This window comes from Dendrobates tinctorius, unplaced genomic scaffold (assembly GCF_039654945.1).
Source record: "Dendrobates tinctorius isolate UK_male_01 unplaced genomic scaffold, ASM3965494v1 ptg000278l, whole genome shotgun sequence".
Taxonomy (NCBI): Eukaryota; Metazoa; Chordata; class Amphibia; order Anura; family Dendrobatidae; genus Dendrobates; species Dendrobates tinctorius.
In genome coordinates, this window is record NW_027361945.1 from 466,611 (window position 1) to 484,971 (window position 18,361).

The 18,361-nt window shown below is 46.5% G+C and overlaps 1 protein-coding gene across 2 annotated transcripts in view; it reads left to right on the plus strand.

The window, feature by feature from the left end:
• Positions 1-18,361, plus strand: part of LOC141072595 (Y+L amino acid transporter 2-like) — a 115,245-nt gene that overhangs the window by 52,230 nt on the left and 44,654 nt on the right. For both annotated transcript variants that reach the window (XM_073559877.1, XM_073559878.1), the window contains exons 3-4: positions 16,031-16,156; positions 16,637-16,781. In XM_073559877.1, the coding sequence (XP_073415978.1) occupies positions 16,031-16,156; positions 16,637-16,781 (271 nt within the window). The remainder of the gene's footprint in view (positions 1-16,030; positions 16,157-16,636; positions 16,782-18,361) is intronic.

An 18,361-nucleotide genomic window follows, 5' to 3' on the forward strand; every position in this document is an offset into this window, starting at 1 on the left:
TTTCCACTGCTCGAGGGACCAATTCTGGAGGTTTCTACACCACTCTAAACGCTTGGAAACATTTGTCATTGAGAGCAGCGGTTTTCAAATTGCAGCTCTTCCGTGGAATCCAGATTTGTGCAGCTCCCAATGAACAGTTTTCGTGGAAACTGGGTTTTGTAGGTGTTCATTGAGCTCAGCAGTGATTTTCGGAGCTGTGGTCTTGCGATCCTCTCTCACAATTCGCTTTAGAGTCCGACGGTCTCTCTCAGTCAACTTTGACTTTCGGCCGGACCTGTGCTTTGCTGCGGATGTTTTCCCTTCTCTTTCAAACGCATTCATTACTTTGGAGACAGTACCTCTTGACACACCAAGCATTCGAGCACTATGTTACACTAGCGCCTGCCATACGAGCACCAACAATTTGGCCTCTTTGAAAATTCGAGAGGTCTGCCATTGGTATCAGGTTTTCTTCAATGTTCTTACAATTCTGCAAAACAGACAGTTAATTTACATACACATCATATAACACAAATAATCAACTACAAAACATATGTCACGGTTTGCATGTTTATAACATGTTCGAAGATTATAATGTCAAAACGTTAGGTGTTTCCATTATTTTGTCCAACCCCTGTATATATTGTATTGTGCAAGCAGTTATCTTCTCAGCAGTTGCTTGCTGCCAAAGGCTTTGGCTAAGCAAGCAGGTAACATGTTACTTTTTATCAGTTGGCTTTACTTGGAGTATCGTTTAACATATGGATATTTGTTACATATATTTAAAAATGATATTGATAAAACTATAATTTTTTTGCCTGTATTGTTTATATGTCAAGAAATTTGAAGATGCCATTAAATAGTCTGGCAGCGTCGTTCTTGCATCAGATATCCTACCTATGTAATGCCTCCGGACTCGGATGAATGCTGCTCCATTGGCAGCATGGATCAGACTGGCTGTGTTACTGCCACCCTGTATGATTTATTCTGAAATGCTATGGAGTGTCAGAGATAACTTAGTTTGAGACTCTTTAAGTGATTGTGTGTCTTGCATGACTACTCCAAGCAGAGCTGATGGCTTCTCCCCACTTGATTCCCCTAGAGTGATAGGACTCTACTTAAATATACCCCTGAGGAGAGAAGAGAGACTGCCACGACCTGCTTTGAAATGGTCATCCAAGACATAGTCCCTGGCCAGCTTTTCAAAGTTTGTCTCCCCTGAAACGTAGTGTATTGAAGTAAAATGTCCTAAGTCATATTACAAGACTCATTAAAGGGTTGACTTGTAGGATCGTTACTAGTGTTGAGCATTCCGATACCGCAAGTATCGGGTATCGGCCGATATTAGCTGTATCGGAATTCCGATACTTAGTTCCGATACTTTTTTCATATCGAATACCGGAATCGGAAGTTCCCATAATGCTAGGAGCCCGCTCGATTTGATTCAGCCAATGGGGATCCTCAGAAGTGTGGGCACATCCTGTTAGGCATGTTAGCTACTGGCATGGCTGTGATTGGCTGCTGAAATGATGTCATGATGCACTATAAAAACCGCTGCAGCCGCCATTTCTGGTCACTCTGCTGTGAATTCAGTTAGGGACAGGCTGCTGTTGAAGACTGTGAGGGACAGTTAGAAATAGCGATCATCAAAAATATCTATTGCTCTACCCAGGCTACATAATCCACCACTGTAGCATTTTTGTAGCCCAGCAGCGCTGTTTTAATAGCTGTCTGCAAGGGCTGTGTGAGTGCAGACCCACGCTGTGTAGTGTCCTGCAGGCACGTCTGCTTGTAGGCCGCCCAGCGTGTGTTTCTGCCTCATACACATTTTTTTTATTGCTGCTTTTTTTTTCTCCTGTATTGTGTGCTTCCATACGTATCCATATACGTTGGTTGCAAACACTAAAGGAGTGGACAGCGGAGCCTTTCAGCAGCCTTTCAGTGCTATAGCCCATTTCTCTGCACTGTTTTTGGCTGTCTGATAGGTCTCTCTGTGTGTGAGTGCAGCTCACGTTGCAGTGTGTTCTACAGCCACCGCTGGTTGTAGTCCGCTCAGCGTGCGTCACTGCCTCATACACAGTCCTTTTTTTTTTTTTTAATTTATAGCAGCAAATTTGTACAGATTTTTGCTCCTATATTAGTGTGCTTCCATCCGCATCCATTGTCATTGGTTGGTTGCAAACACTATATAGGATTAGATAGAGGAGTCTTTTTGCTGGCTTGTGCCCTTCAGGGCCAGCCAGACTAGTATCACCCTATTTTTTGGAGCCTCATCGATTGCATTGTAGGTTAGCTTCCTGCATTGTAATCGCTCCAAAAAGTTTGTGATACTATAGCTTTCAAACTTTGGTCACATCCTTTTTATTTTTCCCCAAAAAAAAAAAAGGAAGTAAAGTTCACCCAACACTCCACTTTAGAGTTGTCTACACAACTCTACGCCAAAGCCTACGCCACTGTTATGAATGAGTCACCGTAGGAGGCAAAAACAGAAATACTAACTAAGTCCAGAAAACCAGAGAAGTTGGCAGCTATATCGGATTGCAGACCCCTGAACCTATCAACAACTAGCAGTAGCCGTGGGGGGTTCCTACGGTGCCCTAGACCCCTCGATCACAGCCGGAGAACTAAATAGCCTAAAGACAGAAAGGGAAATCTAAACTGCCCCAGAGTAGACCCCAAAGCAATAGGCAGCCCCCAACATATAATGACGGTGAAGCAAGATGAAAAAACACACAGATAGAAAGATAGGCTGAGAAAATGATGGGGCCCAAGCTAACTAAATAGGACAGAATAGAAAAGCTGCTGTCTGCAATCCGCCAAAACCCTATCAAAACAAGAGCCAACAGACTGATAGGGAAAAAAGCCCTGAAGACGCTAGGCTTCAAAAAGACTACATCAGTACTCAGGTATATTCTGAAGACAGAGCAAAAAGGAATTCAGCTCACCCCAGCAGGGGATTGCAGAAATCCAGAAAAACAAGGCAAAACAAAACCAAAACACAAATGCAAAAAGCAGAGCAGAAAACTTGGCTTTTGAGGAGCAGGAATCGGACTGGTCTCTTAGAATCCCTCTGAGAAATCACCAGCAAGGCAGAAGGGCGTCGGCTGCCTTATATCCAGTCAGCAATTCCAGTCACCCAGTCATCATCATCCTGCTCAGGTGCTTGGTAATCAGCCTCACTACCTTCCTTCACCAGAAGAGGGAGTTCATCAGACCTCAATGGTGAAGGGGAAAATGAACTCACAACAGTACCTCCCCCTTGAGGAGGGGTCACCGAACCCTCATCCACGCCACCAGGGCGATCAGGGTGAGCCCGATGAAAGGCACGCACCAATCTTTTGGCATGAATATCAGAGGCAGAGACCCATGAATTATCCTCCTGACCATAACCCTTCCACTTAACCAAATACTGGAGTCTCCGTCTAGCCAGACGGGAATCCAGTATCTTCTCTACCTCATATTCCATGTTACCTTCAACCAATACAGGGTCCGGAAGTGCCACCCCAGGAACAACTGGTTCAACAAACCTCTTCAACAAGGACTTATGAAACACATTATGGATTTTAAATGTGACAGGAAGAGCCAAACGAAAAGAGACCGGATTAATAATCTCCAAAATCTTGTAAGGTCCAATAAATCTAGGCTTAAACTTAGGAGAAGCCACCTTCATAGCGATATTTTTTGATGATAACCAAACCATATCACCAACCTTAAACTGGGGACCAATGGTCCTATGTCGGTTGGAAAACCGCTGGGCATTTTCCTGGGAGAGAGAGAACTTATCCACCACTTGGTCCCAGATTTGGTGCATTCTCTCCACCACAGTGTCAACACCTGGGCAGGCCGAAGGCTCCACCTGCCCTGAAGAAAATCGAGGATGAAACCCAAAGTTACAAAAAAAAGGAGACATCAAAGTGGCAGAACTAGCTCTATTATTTAAAGCAAATTCGGCCAAGGGCAAAAATGAAACCCAATCATCCTGATCAGCGAACATAAAACATCTCAAATACGACTCCAAGATCTGGTTTGTTCTCTCCATCTGCCCATTGGCCTGAGGGTGAAAAGCAGAGAAGGACAACTGAATTCCCAGCTTGGAACAGAAAGTCCTCCAAAATCTAGACACAAACTGAACTCCTCTGTCAGATACAATGTTCTCAGGAATCCCGTGCAAGCGAACCACCTGTTGCAAAAACAGGGGCACCAACTCAGAGGAAGATGGCAACTTAGGGAGTGGTACAAGATGAACCATCTTAGAGAACCTATCACAAATCACCCAAATAAGTCATTCTCTGAGAGACAGGCATATCAGAGATGAAATCCATTGAAATATGGGTCCATGGCCTCCTGGGGACCGGCAAAGGCATCAACAACCCACTAGAGCGAGAACAAGGTTTAGACCGGGAGCAAGTCCCACAGGACTGCACAAAATTCCTGACATCACGACACAAGGCGGGCCACCAAAAACACCGACTCACCAGATCTCTAGTACCAAAAATACCTGGATGACCAGCCAATGCAGAGCAATGAACTTCAGACATCACTCTCTTCTTCCACTGGTCAGGAACATACAACTTTCCACTGGGACAACGCTCAGGTTTGTCGTCCTGGAACTCTTCCAGAGCACGTCTCAAATTGGGCGAGATGGCAGAAAGAACTACCCCTTCGCCTAAGATGGTAGCAGGCTTGGTCACCACGGGAGAATCAGCAAAGAAGCTCCTAGAGAGAGTGTCAGCCTTGACATTCTTAGTTCCAGGAAGAAAAGAGACCACAAAATCAAAACGTGTAAAAAAAACAAGGCCCACCTAGCCTGTCTAGGGTTCAAGCGTTAAGCCGACTCCAGGTAAATCAAATTCTTGTGGTCAGAGAGGACCACGACTTGATGTTTAGCTCCCTCCAACCAATGTCTCCACTCCTCAAATGCCCATTTCATGGCTAACAGTTCTCGATTCCCCACATCATAGTTTCGTTCAGATGGAGAGAACTTTTGGGAAAAGAAAGCACAGGGATTCATTTTAGATGTTACAGGATCCTTTTGGGACAAAACAGCTCCTGCACCAATCTCAGAAGCGTCCACCTCTACCTGGAACGGGAGTGAGACATCAGGTTGCCGCAAAACCGGGGCAGAAGTGAATCTTCGCTTCAGCTCCTGAAAGGAAGAAACAGCCTCCGGAGACCAATTCAACACATCAGCACCCTTCTTAGTTAGATCAGTCAATGGCTTGGCAATACTAGAAAATTTTGCTATAAATTTCCGATAAAAATTAGCAAAACCCAAAAACTTCTGGAGGGCCTTCAAAGAAGTGGGCTGAACCCAATCATAAATGGCCTGTACCTTGGCCGGGTCCATTTCAATAGTTGACGGAGACAAAATAAATCCCAAAAATGAAATCCTCTGTACCCCAAAAAGGCATTTCGATCCTTTGACATACAGGGAATTCTCCCTCAAGATCCGGAACACAGTCCGAACATGTTGCACATGAGAATCCCAATCCTTGGAGAAGATCAAAATATCATCCAGATAGATAATCAAAAATGTATCCACAAAGTCTCGGAAAATGTCGTTCATGAAGCACTGGAAGACAGAAGGGGCATTAGTGAGCCCAAAAGGCATCACCAGGTACTCAAAATGTCCCTCCGGAGTATTAAACGCCGTCTTCCATTCATCCCCATGCTTAATGCGGATAAGATTATACGCCCCCCTGAGGTCAAGCTTGGTAAACCAGCAAGCACCTTTCACTCTGGAGAATAGATCCGAAATCAGGGGTAACGGATACTGATATTTAATAGTAATTTTGTTGAGGGCACGATAATCAATACAAGGCCTTAATGAACCATCCTTTTTGGCCATGAAAAAAAAAAACAGCACCTAAGGGTGAAGAGGATGGTCTAATATGACCCTTCTCCAACGCCTCCTTAATATAGGATCGCATAGCCTCGTGCTCGGGTACAGATAAATTGAAGAGCCGACCCTTGGGAAATTTACACCCCGGGCTCAGCTCAATTGCACAGTCATAACTCCTATGAGGAGGCAAAGACGCAGACTCATTCTCACTAAATACATCATAAAAGTCTGCCAAATAGTCAGGAACATCATGCGACTGAGGAGAAGTGGAAAAAACCGGAGCCTCACTAAGGGCACACCGACAACCCCAACTCACCACAGACACAGATTTCCCATCCAAAACTGGATTATGAATTTGCAACCAGGGAAACCCCAGAACAATGGTATCATGCAAATTATGCAACACCAAAAATCTGCAATTTTCTTGATGGTCTGGGGCGACCCGCATGACCACCTGGGTCCAAAACTGAAGTTTATTTTTCGCCAAAGGAGTAGCATCAATCCCCCTCAAAGGGATAGGCGTCCGCAGAGGTGTCATCGGAAATCCACAATGTTTAGCAAAATCCAAGTCCATTAGGTTCAGGGCTGCTCCCGAATCCACAAAAGCCTTGGCGGAAAATGTGGACAGGGAGCAGATCAGAGTAATTGCCAGAAGAAACTTAGGTTGAACACCACCCACAGAAAATGTGTGTGAAAAATGTTTCTCTCGTTTAGGACAGACAGAAATAATATGCGAGGCATCTCCACAAAAAAAAACACAGCTTATTACGCCTTCTGAACTCCTGACGTTGCTCCCTGGACAAAACTCTATCACATTGCATAAGTTCAGACACTTGTTCAACAGGTGGCAACACCTCTCGTGCAGTCCTGCGTTCACGTAAACGCCGATCAACCTGAATGGCTAATGACATAGAATCGTCAAGACCAGAGGGAACAGGAAATCCCACCATAGTATCTTTTACGGCTTCTGACAAACCCTTCCGAAAGAGCTGCCAAGGCATTATCATTCCTGGTAGTAAGGACCGCCCACTTTTGGAATTTTTGACAGTACAATTCTGCAGAATCTCGACCCTGGCTCAATGCCAACAGGGTCTTTTCAGCCTGATCAATAGCATTAGGTTCGTCATACAACAACCCCAAGGCTTGAAAAAATGCGTTCACATTAGTCAGAATAGGATCATCTGGTTTCAAAGAAAACTCCCAATCCTGGGGATCGCCACGCTGCAAAGAGATGACAATTTTAACCCGCTGCGCAGAGCTCCCTGACGAGTTAGGCTTTAAGGCAAAAAATAATTTACAATTATTTTTGAAATTCAAAAATTTAGAACGATCCCCAAAAAACACATCAGGAGTAGGGATCTTTGGTTCAGCAGCATGTGAATGAGCAATGTAGGTGGAAATTCCCCGCACTTCCGCAGCGAGCTGCTCCACACGATCAGACAATTGCTTTATCTCCATTGAGAGAAAAAAAAAAAATTCCCCCTATGGCCTCAGAGATGTAGAGTAAAAAATATACATGCTTTTTTTTTTTTACAATTCTTTCCTGCTATTGAGTATCCTAGGATCTGCTCTATGGCTGGTGATTCTGTTATGAATGAGTCACCGTAGGAGGCAAAAACAGAAATACTAACTAAGTCCAGAAAACCAGAGAAGTTGGCAGCTATATCGGATTGCAGACCCCTGAACCTATCAACAACTAGCAGTAGCCGTGGGGGGTTCCTACGGTGCCCTAGACCCCTCGATCACAGCCGAAGAACTAAATAGCCTAAAGACAGAAAGGGAAATCTAAACTGCCCCAAAGCAATAGGCAGCCCCCAACATATAATGACGGTGAAGCAAGATGAAAAAACACTCACACAGATAGAAAGATAGGCTGAGCAAATGATGGGGCCCAAGCTAACTAAATAGGACACAGGATAGAAAAGCTGCTGTCTGCAATCCGCCAAAACCCTATCAAAACAAGAGCCAACAGACTGATAGGGAAAAAAGCCCTGAAGACGCTAGGCTTCAAAAAGACTATATCAGTACTCAGGTATATTCTGAAGACAGAGCAAAAAGGAATTCAGCTCACCCCAGCAGGGGATTGCAGAAATCCAGAAAAACAAGGCAAAGCAAAACCAAAACACAAATGCAAAAAGCAGAGCAGAAAACTTAGCTTTTGAGGAGCAGGAATCAGACTGGTCTCCTAGAATCCCTTTGAGAAATCACCAGCAAGGCAGAAGGGCGTCGGCTGCCTTATATCCAGTCAGCAATTCCAGTCACCCAGTCATCATCATCCTGCTCAGGTGCTTGGTAATCAGCCTCACTACCTTCCTTCACCAGAAGAGGGAAGTTCATCAGACCTCAATGGTGAAGGGGAAAATGAACTTGCAACAGTCCACATTAGATCATATTAAAGTGTAGTACACACACTCTTGTCAAAATTAGTGTTTCTTTTACTGATTAGCAGGTGTTCAGGAATGAGAACACTAAGCCCCCCTTTTTTACTTTTCTGCCTATCTTTATCAGTCTACTAAGATGAAGAAGGCAGGGAGTAAGGCACGTGGTCGTGGGCGTGGAGTTTCAGCAGGGAGAGGACGTGGGGATTCGGTGCCTGCTGCGGCCACCAGTGACCCGGCATCCCCCACTTTTACCAGGCAACAGTCCTTCATGCGCAGCTTTGTAGGACCTCGCCGTACCCCACTGCTGCGTGACGAACAAATTGAAGCCGTTGTCGGATGGATGCCAGCTAACGCATCCACTTCAATGACTTCCGCATCTTCTCAGGGCCAGAGCATTGAAGAGCAACCATCTGTCTCTTCATCACCTGCCAAATTGCCCAGGCAGTCTGAGAGCCCTGGACAGGAGCCATCTCAATCTTTAATTCTGTTCTCAGAATCTGTTGACTTGGAAAGAGGTGGCCAGCCAAGCAGCATTCTAGAGCGTGAAGAAGAGGGAGTATGCAGTGATGCGCAACTGCTTTGTCCCTCTGAATCTGAAGAGGCGGGTGGGCCAGTGCCTATTGTCAGCACACCTCAGTACTCATCTGATGATGATGAGACTCAGTTGCCAATTTCTGGTGCGTACGGTGCTGGCGAGACAACCCAGGACCAGCCGGTGCTTGAAGAGGGGAGTGTAGATAATGAGGTCCTTGACCCATCATGGCGTCAGCCACAGGAAGGTGGTGGGAGCAGCTCTGAGGAAGAGATTCCCCGAACGGCCAAAACAGGAGGGAGAGGGCGGGGGCAGACTTGGTTGCCTGTAGCCTCCACTTTGGCACCCGTGAGGAGCAATCCTCTTCCAAAACACAAAACGGGCGCTCCCAGGACTTGCAGTGCGTGGTCTTTTTTTGACACAGTTGCAGATGACATTTGCTTTGTCAAATGCAAGCTGTCATCAGAAAGTTAAACGAGGGAAAAATGTGAGCAACCTCAATACCACAAATATGTGGAAATATGTGCGTACCAAGCACGAAGTGGAGTTACACAGACACACTGAAGATGTAGGCCAACCTTCAGCAGCACCTACCACCTCTTCAGCTCGTGTTGGGGCCTCTTCCTCCAGCTCACACACAGCTGGTTCGGCTTCCTCACTGGAACGCCATGGAAGAACCTCTGCCACTGTTGTCCAGAGACCCAGTGAAATTCCACCCACTGAACCACGCTCTCAGTCATCATCACACTCCCAGGCCACTAACCAGCAATCGGTAGCACAGGCATGGGAGAAAAAGCGGCCATACTCGGCAAACCATCCCCGAGCACTGGCTCTGAATGCCGGCATTGCCAAACTACTGGCCCTTGAGATGCTGTCATTCAGGCTGGTGGAGACAGACACCTTCCGGAACTTGATGTCATTAGCAGTTCCACAATACAATGTGCCCAGCCGCTTTTATTTCAGCAGGCAAGCCGTCCCTGCCCTGCAAAAGCATGTGGAGGGAAAAATTAAAAATGCGCTACTAAACGCCGTCAGTAGCAAGGTCCACCTGACCACCGATGCGTGGACCAGTAGTCATGGACAGGGACGATACCTTTCCCTCACTGCCCATTGGGTCAATGTTGTGGAGCCGGGTACAGATTTGGAGAATGGCTCTGTACGTATTCTGCCAACTCCAAGGATTGCGGGAATGCAGTCTGTACATATTGAGTCCTCCTCCTACTCTAGTTCCTCGGAATCAGCACTGCATGAGCCTGTTAGGACAGATATGAGCACAGGTGTGGCCAAACGTCAACAGGCCGTACTTAAATTAATTTCTTTGGGGAATCGGAGCCACACAGCACAGGAGCTCTGGAATGCCATCAAGCAGGAGAGCGATGTGTGATTTGTGCCTGCGAATCTCCAGCCAGGTTTGGTAGTGAGTGACAATGGCCGAAATCTAGTGGCAGCTCTGGGCCTAGGCAAACTCACTCACATACCATGTCTGGCACATGTGCTCAATTTGGTCGTGCAGAGCTTTGTGAGGGACTATCCGGATCTTGATGCACTGCTGCACAAGGTTCGCCTAGAGTGTGCTCACTTGCGGCGTTCCAGCATGGCAAGATTGCGCATTGCATCTCTGCAACGCCGATTCCGCCTGCCAGAACATCGCATCATATGTGACCTCCCCACCAGGTGGAATTCAACGTTACATATGTTGGAGCGTTTGTGTTTACAGCAGGCAGCAGTAATGAAGTACCAGCTGCATCAGGCGCAAACAAGTCGCACTGTGCGCCGGTCACACTTCACCACCACTGAGTGGGCCATTATGAGGGACATCTGCCAAGTTTTGCGTGCCTTCGATGACTCCACGCGGATGGCCAGTGCAGATGATGCACTAGTCAGCATGACTGTCCCCCTTATCTGTCTGCTTCAAAAAAACCTTACAAGCACTAAGTGAGGAGGTTTTTGAAGAGGATGAGGAGTCAGAAATGCCATCTGCTTCTGGCAAGTCTGCGCAACGTGGTTCCACACAAAGGCCTAGGCAGGGGACACTTAGTGAGGAGGATGACGAGGAGTCAGTGGAGGAGGAGGAACACATCTCTCCAGAGGAGGGAGGTACACAAGGCTCTAGTAGTCAGTGTGTACGGCGAGGGTGGGGTGATGCTGAGCAGGCTGAGATGCTGCCTCGAGCTGGGGACAGCGTTTCCGGTCCAGTTGGCATTCTGCAGCACATGGTTGATTTCATGCTGCAGTGCTTGTTAAATGACCGCCGCATCGCCAACATTCTCCACACGGCTGATTATTGGGTGTACACCCTCCTAGATCCTCGCTACCGGGACAACTTACAAAGCCTCATACCACAGTTGAACCGGGAGCGTAAAATGCGGGAGTACCAAGAAACACTTGTTCAGGCCATCATGTTCTCCATTCCCCCCGCGAGTGTTGCTGGTAGTCCTTTTCAAAGCGGACATGTGGGTAGAGGCAGTGGAGGAAGCTCTGCACAAAGAGGTAGCAGAGGCAGTGCCGCAGGACAAGGCAAGGCCAGTATGGCCCAAATGTGGAAAAGTTTTGTGGGACCGCCACAAACTGCTAAACCATCACAGACGGCTCCAGTCAGCAGGAGGCAACGTTTCCGTCAGATGGTGACAGACTACTTGTCTTGCCCTGTTAGTGTACTCCCAGACGGCTCTTCCCCATTCAAGTTTTGGGTCTCTAAGCTGGATACATGGCCAGAGCTTAGCCAGTATGCATTGGAGGTGCTGGCTTGCCCTGCTGCCAGTGTATTATCGGAACATGTCTTTAGTGCTGCAGGTGGTGTGGTATCAGACAGTCGCACGCGACTATCCGCCGATGATGTTGACCGGCTTACTTTTGTGAAAATGAACAAGGCCTGGATCTCACCTGAATTTGCCAGTCCTCTTCCAGAATAAATAATTGGCTGGCAACAGGATCCAGGTCTCCTGTTGTGTTCATGTTTCTATGACCTGAACTGTAATTCCTGGGCTACAACAATGCCCGTTGTTGCTCAGAAGGTCTGTACGCACAGAAAAAACACTCGCTCATGTGTAAGTGGGGTTCGGTAACGTCAGCTGATCCCCTGCTGTGCGTATGGCAAAGTGTCCTGCTCCCTCCAAACTCTATGTCCCTCAGATTTACACCTGGCTCCAAGTAGGCCTCAACCTACTACCTGATTTTTCCTGGGCTCCGACAACGCCAGTTGGTGCTCAGAAGTGCTGTACGCACAGAAAAAACACTCGCTCATGTGTAAGTGGGGTTCGGTAACGTCAGCTGATCCCCTGCTGTGTGTACGTCAAACTCTCCTGCTGCCTACAACTTCTGACTACCTCTGATTTAATATGTTCTCTGATTTGCCCTCTGTCTCCACTCTGTTTTTAGTATTTCCTCAGGCCTCCAACACCGCCTGTTTCTGCTCTCAAGTGCCGTCTGCACAATCAACACTTGTTCCTGTGTTACCATGGTCCTGTAACATCAGCTGATCTCCAGAGGTGAGTCCGGCAATGTCTCCCGCTTTGTCTACATTCCCACTACTTGTAGTGGAAAAGTGGACAGAGCAGGAGACATTGCCTGACTCACCTCTAGGGATAAGCTGCTGTTACAGAACCCCAGTAACACAGGAACAAGTGTAGGTTGTGCAGACGGCATTTCAGAGCAGCAACTGTCGTGTTTGGAAGCCAGAGGAAATACTCGAAACAGAGTGAAGACAGAGGCCTAATTGGAGTACGTTGACAGTTAGTAGTAGTCTAGAAACAATCTAAAACTGCCACCAAGTAGGCCTCAGCCTACTACCTGATTTTTCCTGGGCTCTGACAACGACAGTTGGTGCTCAGAAGTGCTGTACGCACAGAAAAAACACTCGCTCATGTGTAAGTGGGGTTTGGTAACGTCAGCTGATCCCCTGCTGTGTGTATGGCAAAGTGTACTGCTCCCTCCAAAGTCAAACTACCTCCGATTTACACCTTGCTCCAAGTAGGCCTCAACCTACTACCTGATTTTCCCTGGGCTCCGACAACGCCAGTTGGTTCTCAGAAGTGCTGTCCACACAGAAAAAACACTTGTTCATGTGTAAGTGGGGTTTGGTAACGTCAGCTGATCCCCTGCTGTGTGGATGGCAAACTGCTGCTGCCTCCAAATTCTAACTACTTCTGATTTAAACATTCTCTGATTTGGCCTCTGTCTCCACTCTGTCTCGAGTATTTCCCCTGACCTCCTACACCGCCAGTTCCTGCTCACAGTTACCGTCCACACATTCCACACTTGTTCCTGTGTTCTGTTACGTGAGCAGATCTCCCAATGTGTGTCCGGCACTGTCTCCTGCGCTGTCCACCTTCCCACTACAAGTGGTGGGAAGGTGGACAGATCAGGAGACATTGCCAGACACATATCAGGGGATCTGCTGACATTACAGAACCCCAGTAACACAGGAACACGTGTGGATTGGGCTGACTGCTACTGTGCGCATAAACTGGCGGTGTTGGTGGTCAGGTTAAATCCTGGAAACAGTGGAGACAGATGCCTAATTGGAGCACGTTGACAGTCAGCTGTAGTCCAGAACCGATATAAAACTACCACCAAGTAGGCCTCGGCCTACACCATGATTGTCTCTGGGCTCCAACAACGCCAGTTGGTGCTCGGCAGTGTCTTTGGCACGGGTACTCCCTGTTGCCCAGCCTGGTTCCAGCACGCCAGCTGTTTCCAGGTAGTGTCAATTTCACTTTGCCACCAATCCGTTGTCCTGTCGTCTTGCGGCCGGGTTAGCCGACTCTACGGTGCCTGCAGTTTAGGTGACTCCTATGTGGGCTGCGGGAACTGGCACTGAAGGCTGGATCCGTAGTGCCAATCGTACATGGACCCCCTGTAGGACTGTGGGTTTCGGTAACTGCGGCCGGCTTGCGGCCTGGCTACTTTGCTTTGGATGGGTACCTTCTGCTACCCACCCGGGTTCCAGCACTGTCAGCTGGTTCTCGCCAGAGCCTTTGGCCTAGGTGCTTCCATCTCGGTATCCGAAGGTCCAGCACCATCAGCTGGTCCTTGGTAGTGCTTTTTAGCACAGGTACCTTCTGCTTAGTAACCGTGGTCCAGCACCGTCAGTTGGTCCTCGGTAGTGCCATTGGCTCTTGTTCCTTCTGCTACCCATCCGGGTTCCAACACTGTCAGCTGGTTCTCGCCAGAGCCTTTGGCCTAGGTGCCTCCATCTCGGTATCCGAGGTCCAGCAACGTCAGCTGGTCCTTGGTAGTGCTTTTTAGCACAGGTACCTTCTGCTTAGTAACCGTGGTCCAGCACCGTCAGTTGGGCCTCGGTGGTGCCATTGGCTCTTGTTCCTTCTGCTGCCACTACGTGTTCCAATACTGTCAGCTGGTTCTCGGCAGTTTCTCAGCCTTTTTGTACCTTCTGCTACATTTCCAAGATCAAGCTTTTTGAAATTGTCTTTGGTAATCCTTATAGATCGACATGACGACGACCCTGATGATGATGACCCTGAAGACCACACCAAAGAAGACCAGAAATATGACCCAAAATAATATGACGAACAGGACAAAGAACATGAAGACAACCACCAAGATACAGAACAAAAGACAGAATAACAAGAAGCAGAAGAAGCAAAAGCAGAAGAACAGAAAGCAGAAGAACATTAAGCATAAGACTAAAAATCAGCATAGAAGATATCAAGAATTATAAGCAGAAGTAGTCTAAGCAGTAAATGGGGGTGAGTCTGTTCCTCCTCGTGGTGCCCCTGGATAATGCCTGCTGCTGCAGGCCAAACTGAATGCGGACAAATCCTGTTGTAAATCTTTTGTGACAGGCAGAACGTAAGGTGTAATCTTATAACTTTTATAGATAAGTACTACAGGAATGCCTGGAAGAAGAAGAAGGTGAAGAAGAAGAAGAAGGTGAAGAAGAAGAAGGTGAAGAAGAAGAAGGTGAAGAAGTTGATGAAAAAATGCTTCTGCTGCGGATCATGAAGGAGAAAGTGTGGGAGAAGTACAAAAGAAGGTGAAGAGCATAGAAGTTGTGAAACATACATATCTGACAAAATATAAAAAAGGTTAACATAGTCAATATCTTTTTAACTCCGAATGTCTTGAAAAAAAAAATTGGAATTAATGCTATGCCATGTGATTTGAATAAACCTCTATGCCTTTAATGTCTCCTCCACCTCCCACAATACATTCTACATGATTCTTATTTGTTTTCAATTATGTAGAATTAGCTAAGAAGGAAATACAGGGCTTTTTTTAATTCCGATACCGGAAGTCCCATTGACTTGAATGGGACTTCCGGTATCGGAATCGGCGATACCCGATATTTTTTTTCGTATCGGGCGATACCATCCGATATGATATTTTTGGGTATCGAATGGTATCGCTCAACACTAATCGTTACTACCAACAGGTGGCGCTATAGAGTTCAAGTCCTCTTTTTCTCTGAAGAGGCAATTTGCACATTGGAGTAAAATGAACACTGCTCTGGTTACACAGCCGGACCCCGATTTGTGCTGCCTGTGGTTCTGGCAGCATGAATCTATGATGATGTTATCTGTATATTATATGGCATGGTGTTAGCAGACTGGACAGCTGTGTACTGTCACAACTTGTCCTAAACTGTAAAGAAACTTGACTATGATACTTTTTAGGAAAAAGAATTAAATGAGGGTCTGTGGGTAACGTGGAGATTATTATATGACGTGGTGTCACTTAGTGTAGGAGTGCAGTCCCCCCGATCACACCAGCGTTTTGGTTTTCTGACTTTAACAGAGCCCTGACCTCTAGGATCGATCTATTATATTGCCTGGAGAGTGCAGAATTTATTGCCATCAAATTACTGGAAACACTGTACTTAAATAAGACTTGGCTTGTGTGTGCTGCAATTATTTTTATATACATATTATTGTACAGATCATTGTATCGGAACTGTATGGTCACTGTGTGCAGGTGGAAAAGACGTTTCCTCTGTATGATGAGAGTCTTGCAGTAAGAGGAGCTGTTTACCCAGGTAGCAGTCCTATGTAAGGGCCGACGGCTCACTTGTTATGTAGAAGCCCTACAATGAGTCTACATGTACAGTAACAGGAACTTGCAGAGTGTCTGTCATTGAGCAATACGGTGTTTAAAGCTATATATATATGTATTCCAGAAATGCCCGCATACCCAGACACCCAAACAGCAGTGTGCAATGTGCTGCATTAACCCTTTGTGTCTTGTTTCTTTTTTTATTAGACTTCACTCAGTACGCTGATTCTATAAAACTATTAATGGTGTGTTGTGTATTCTAATTGCTTACCCTCTTATCCCCAGGTATAATCACTTTTATAAACTGTGCGTATGTGAAATGGGGCACTCGGGTTCAAGATCTCTTCACTTATGCCAAAGTCATTGCGTTAATTGCGATCATTGTAACCGGCATTGTTAAATTATACCAAGGTAAGGTAGGTGTGTGTATGTGTATATATATATATATATATATATATATATATATATATATATATATATATATATATATATATTATTTATTTAATTGTGCTGTGTATTGTCTTTTACATGCGTGATACTTTGAGACCATGATTGTTTGTGAAATACTCTATGAAATATATATAGAAATTCATGCATTATTCAGCACGGTAGCATATGTTCTTATTGTGGCCAATATTATTTTTTTTTTTCTATTTTTAGTGACATACTTTACCAGTTTCTGATTTTCCATAGGCTTCAATAGCCAATGACCGATCTGCTGGAGGACGTTGGTTGTGAACCTAGTGTGTGTATTGGTTGCAGCATTTTTCTCTCAATGCCAATGTCTGTTCTGTCTGTACGTTGTCACATTTTTGTGATGAATGGAGACTAATTGCACGTACCTAGTGATCCAGATGGTGGCTATATTATGCTTTTTCTTTTTTTTTCTAGGGCACATACAGAACTTTGAGGATTCGTTTGCTGGTTCTTCATGGGACGCTGGTGACATTTCCCTAGCTCTGTATTCTGCCCTCTTCTCTTATTCCGGCTGGGACACCCTTAATTATGTAACAGAAGAAATTAAGAACCCGGAAAGGTAGCTAGAATAATAAACTATATCCAATTTGGTCAACATGTCATCTTCCTGTACAGCCTGCACCTAGCTGTATTGTTGGACATGGAGACTTATGATAGCTAGAGAGCAGCACATAATTATATATTATTATAAAGGCTTGTACAGAGCACCATCATCAGCCGGAGGCGTTCTATACATTGGGATTATGGCTTCTGGCGGATACACCAGTGATAATCCAAGGGTCGTATGCCAAACAAACCTGTCGAATGCCAAAAGAATGTCCCATTCATCTGCTGGACCACTACACATCATACATTCTTTATATATGTATTTACCGTATATACTTGTGTATAAGCCGACCCCCCCCCCCCCCTAATTTTGCCACAAAAAAAACAGGAAAACTTAGACTCGCGTATAAGCCTAGGGTTAAATGGTGGTCCAAGAAGATGCTCCATAGATAAACCCCCCCATATGCTGCTGCACAAGGGTTAATGCTGGCCCAAGAAGATGCTCCATAAATACCCCCCATATGCTGCTGTGCAAGGGTTAATGCTGCCCCATAAGATGCTCCATAAATACCCCCCATAATATGCTGCTGCACAAGGGTTAATGCTGCCCCATAAATACCCCCCATATGCTGCTCCACAAGGGTTAATGCTGCCCCATAAGATGCTCCATATATACCCCTTATTTGCTGCTGCAATAAAAAAAAAATGACATACTCACCTCTCCGTCGCTGGGGGCCAGGTGCCGGTGTCCTGAGCCCCTGGCAGTGACGATATTCACCTGTCCCCGTTCCATGCCGTCCACCGCTGTGTCTCCCGGATCTCTGCATTGACAGCAGAGCGCGCGCACTGACTACGTCATCGCGCCCTCTGCCGTCACAGCAGGAGGACCCGGAGACACAGCGGTGCATGGCTTGGAATGGGGACAGGTGAATATCACTCTGCCCCCGTCATACTCACCCCTCCTAGCGCAAAGTCTTCTCTGCAGCGGCAGCCCCTTCTTCTCCCTCTGCTGTCTGCTTCCTGCATTCAGCTGGTCACGTGGTACCGCTCATTAAACTCATAAATATGCGCATATTCATGAGTTTAATGAGCGGTACCACGTGACAGCTGAATGCAGGAAGCAGATGGCAGAGGGAGACGCAGGGGCTGCAGAGAAGTGCCAGGAGAGGTGAGTATGGTCTCTGCATACTCCCCCCTGCCCCGCCCACCCCGGCTCGCGTATAAGCCGAGAGGGTGACTTTCATCCCCAAAAAATAGGCTTTAAATCTCTGCTTATACACGAGTGTATATGGACTCACACTTGGCTAATGAAGAGCATTGTAGGGACTCTCCTGTATGCTTTTATGTATATCTTTTTAGTTGATTTGTAATTTGTCTGTCTGCCGTTTTGAGTCCATCTTTGTCCTCTATATGAGTCTCCCATGATGTGGCTTTAAGCCCTTCCCGATCAATGACGCCACATAGGCGTCATGAAAACCTGTGCCAATCCGACCAGTGACGCCTACGTGGCGTCATGACTTTAAAGCCCCCCTGCAGTTCGGGTGACCGGGGTCACTAAAAGGTCACCTGACCCGCAGATACAGGGGGCTTTGT